Source organism: Phocoena sinus, chromosome 1 (assembly GCF_008692025.1).
Source record: "Phocoena sinus isolate mPhoSin1 chromosome 1, mPhoSin1.pri, whole genome shotgun sequence".
Taxonomy (NCBI): Eukaryota; Metazoa; Chordata; class Mammalia; order Artiodactyla; family Phocoenidae; genus Phocoena; species Phocoena sinus.
In genome coordinates this window covers 114,575,212-114,578,004 of record NC_045763.1, presented here as the reverse complement: position 1 = coordinate 114,578,004, position 2,793 = coordinate 114,575,212, and the positions used below count along the sequence as shown (strand labels likewise).

At 62.0% G+C, this 2,793-nt stretch overlaps 1 protein-coding gene across 1 annotated transcript; it reads right to left on the bottom strand.

The window, feature by feature from the left end:
• Window positions 1-139: 139 nt before the first annotated feature.
• On the bottom strand, window positions 140-2,742 carry BGLAP (bone gamma-carboxyglutamate protein). The gene is given in 5 exon segments (XM_032629852.1): window positions 140-304; window positions 306-423; window positions 577-646; window positions 851-889; window positions 1,123-2,742. Coding segments are annotated over 5 exon segments (447 nt in total). The 5' UTR covers window positions 1,187-2,742; the 3' UTR covers window positions 140-148.
• Between the last annotated feature and the right edge of the window lie 51 nt (window positions 2,743-2,793).

The following is a 2,793-nucleotide window of genomic DNA, read 5'->3' as shown; positions in this document are numbered from 1 at the left end:
TAAATAACTCAACAACAGATTTTGGGAAGCACTTTCTGGGACTGAAAAAGGTAAAACCTCCTCTCCACTCCCCATCCTCCCAATACGTCCTCCTCACACTCCATAGATGGACAAAGAATCACAGCCCCACCAGTTCCTCTTCCGGAGTTTATTCTGGAGCAGCTGGGATGATGCTCCCAGCTGCTGGGATCTCACACTTGCCGGGCAGGGAGGTCAGGGAGAGGGGAGGGGGAGGGGTCCCGGAGAGGAGCCAGAGCTGGGGGCTGCCAGCCAGGCCGGCAGGGCTGAGAGCTCTAGGCTGTGCCGTATAAGCGCCGATAGGCCTCCTGGAAGCCAATGTGGTCAGCCAGCTCATCACAGGCGGGGTTGAGCTCACACACCTCCCTCCTGGGCTCCAGCGGATCTGGGTAGGGGGCTGGGGCTCTGAGAGCCCAACACACTGGCATCAGCCTCCATGCAAAATGCCCGCCCCTCCTCCCACTGCGCTTGGGGCTCCAGAGTCCTCCCACAGCGGCCACTCCTCCCAGCCCATCCTGGAGATGCAGGGCCCTGGCCCAGCACCTCCCTTTCTCTCACCCCAGCCCATGATCCAGGTAGCGCCTGAGTCTCTTCACCACCTCGCTGCCCTCCTGCTTGGACACAAAGGCTGTGGAGCAGAGGGTCAGGGGTCAGGTGACTCCGAGTTTGGGTGGACAAGGTGGGGAGTAGGCTGGCCTTCCTGAGAGCCAGATGGGACGGGGCAGGAGGGGAGAATGGGACTGAGGGGACCAGGGTGAGACAGGGGTGCTGGGAGTGGGCAGCACCATTGAGTGATACAGGGCACAGCTTCCCATCAGGCCCTGCCTCATACCTGCACCTTTGCCAGACTCTTCATCTCTGGGCTTTGCATCTGCAAGAAAAAGGAGCCCAGTTCACCCCTGCTCATCCCTAGGGCTCTCCCTCTCCTCCCCTCTCCCCTCCTCTCCCTCCACAAGAACAGCAGTGGGGGCAAATGGACTGAGCCCACAGAAAGGTGGTTAGACTGCCAATAGGGACTGCCAGTGGAAGGGGTGAGGAGAGGTGAGGCCATGGTGCTTTCCCCTCACAGCTCCCGCGGGCTGGGGCAGGGGTAGGGGCACTCACCTGCCCAGCCAGCGAGGCAGAGTGTGGCCAGGGCCAGTAGGGCGAGGAACATGAGGGGTCTCATGGTGTGTCTGTCAGCGGCTGTGCTAGGGCTGCTGCTCAGGACTCAGCTGGTCTGCCCCTCCCAGCCTCCAGCACTGTTTTATACTCTCTGGGCTGTGCCCCAGAGGCAAGGGTGCGGGCGGGTCTTGGGGGAATCTACCAGGGCTATTTGGGGGTCAACCGCCTAGGCCAAACCCCAAAGGATGTTGTGGTTGGAGCTGCGGCTGCCTGGGCAGGCCCCTGGGAGTGATGGAGGAAGGTGGGCCTCAGTCCAAGACTGCCAGCCTCCAGACAAGGTCCCCAGCCCCTCCTCAAGGGGGTTGCCCCAGGTCTCCCAGCCCCTACTCACTCTCCCTCGGAGCCCCAGCCTCAGTTTGAGCACCAGCGGGTCAGACCGGGACAGGTAGGAGGGGGAGCCTAGAGAGGAAGGGGGGCCCAGAGGTCCAAAATAGATTTGCACAGAGCTGGGCTACAGCCTCCCTCAGGCTGATTTCCACTGTCAGCCCTGTGGGCAGGAGCCAAACTCAGTGAGGGAGGGCCAATGCCCTCATTCACCCCGAGGGCCTCTGCCCCAGAGAGACCTCAACAGCAGGCCTGGCATGGGGGCGGCTCGACTCTGCTCAGGCCCTGAGCCTTGGGATGGGGGAAGGGGTTGGGGCAGCATAGGGCCAAGAGCCAAAAGCCAACACAGGTGTGGCCAGGTGTGAGGTAAGGACAGCCCTTCTGTCTGCGACTGGCCAGGTGGGCACTGAGGTGGGAACCCCCTTCCCCATGCCCCTCGCACCTCTGAGCTCCTGACCGCCCCACCCCGATCCTTTTCCTGCCCTCACAGCCTCCCCACTGCCAACAACCCTGGGGACCTGACCTCCGAGGGGCAGAACATCCAGCCTGAAAAGCCCCACCCCAGACCTGAAAGCCACTTCTGCCTCAGCTCAGCCTGGAGAAGAGGGAGGGTGTCCTCCCCCACCACCCACTCACCAGGTGGAGACCTGCCAGACGAAGCACTGCTGCCTCCACCCCACGGCCGGTGGCTGGATGTTTAGGCGTGTCCAGGAGGAGAGAGGAGCCACTAGGCTCAACTTGGGGGGGTGGGGTTGATGATCAGGGACCACCCTGCCATCTTCCCGAGTGTCCCCGCTGCTCCTAGACAGACCCAACCAGGCCTCTCTCTACAGAGTTAGGGTGAAGCCCTCGCCAGGGAAGAAAGTTCTGCCCCCACCCACACCCACTCCCTTCACCCTCCAGTCTGGAGGAAACACCCACTCTGCCTTTGGCTAAGTCACTCCTGATGCCCTGTGGCCCTGGCTGGGGAAGAGGGGGTTGTGAGAAGCCAGAGGACAAAGCCCCAGCCATTTGGAGGGCCCACTTGCTCCATGTTCGAGCACTCACCAGGCGCAAACAAACACCTAAGGAGGCCCACCATAGAGCCTCTCAGAATCAACCCAAGGCAAAGAGAAGGGCAGGCGCATGGACAGAGTGACACCCCCCCGGCAGCTTGTCCTGGCCTCAGGGAACCCAAGGCTCCTGGTTTCTGTGACAAGGGGCTTCACTGCCCTTCCATACATGATGGTCAGATACACCCCCCACCAACCCTCCCCAGCCTGGAGGCTCTCAGAGCCCTGCAACTGG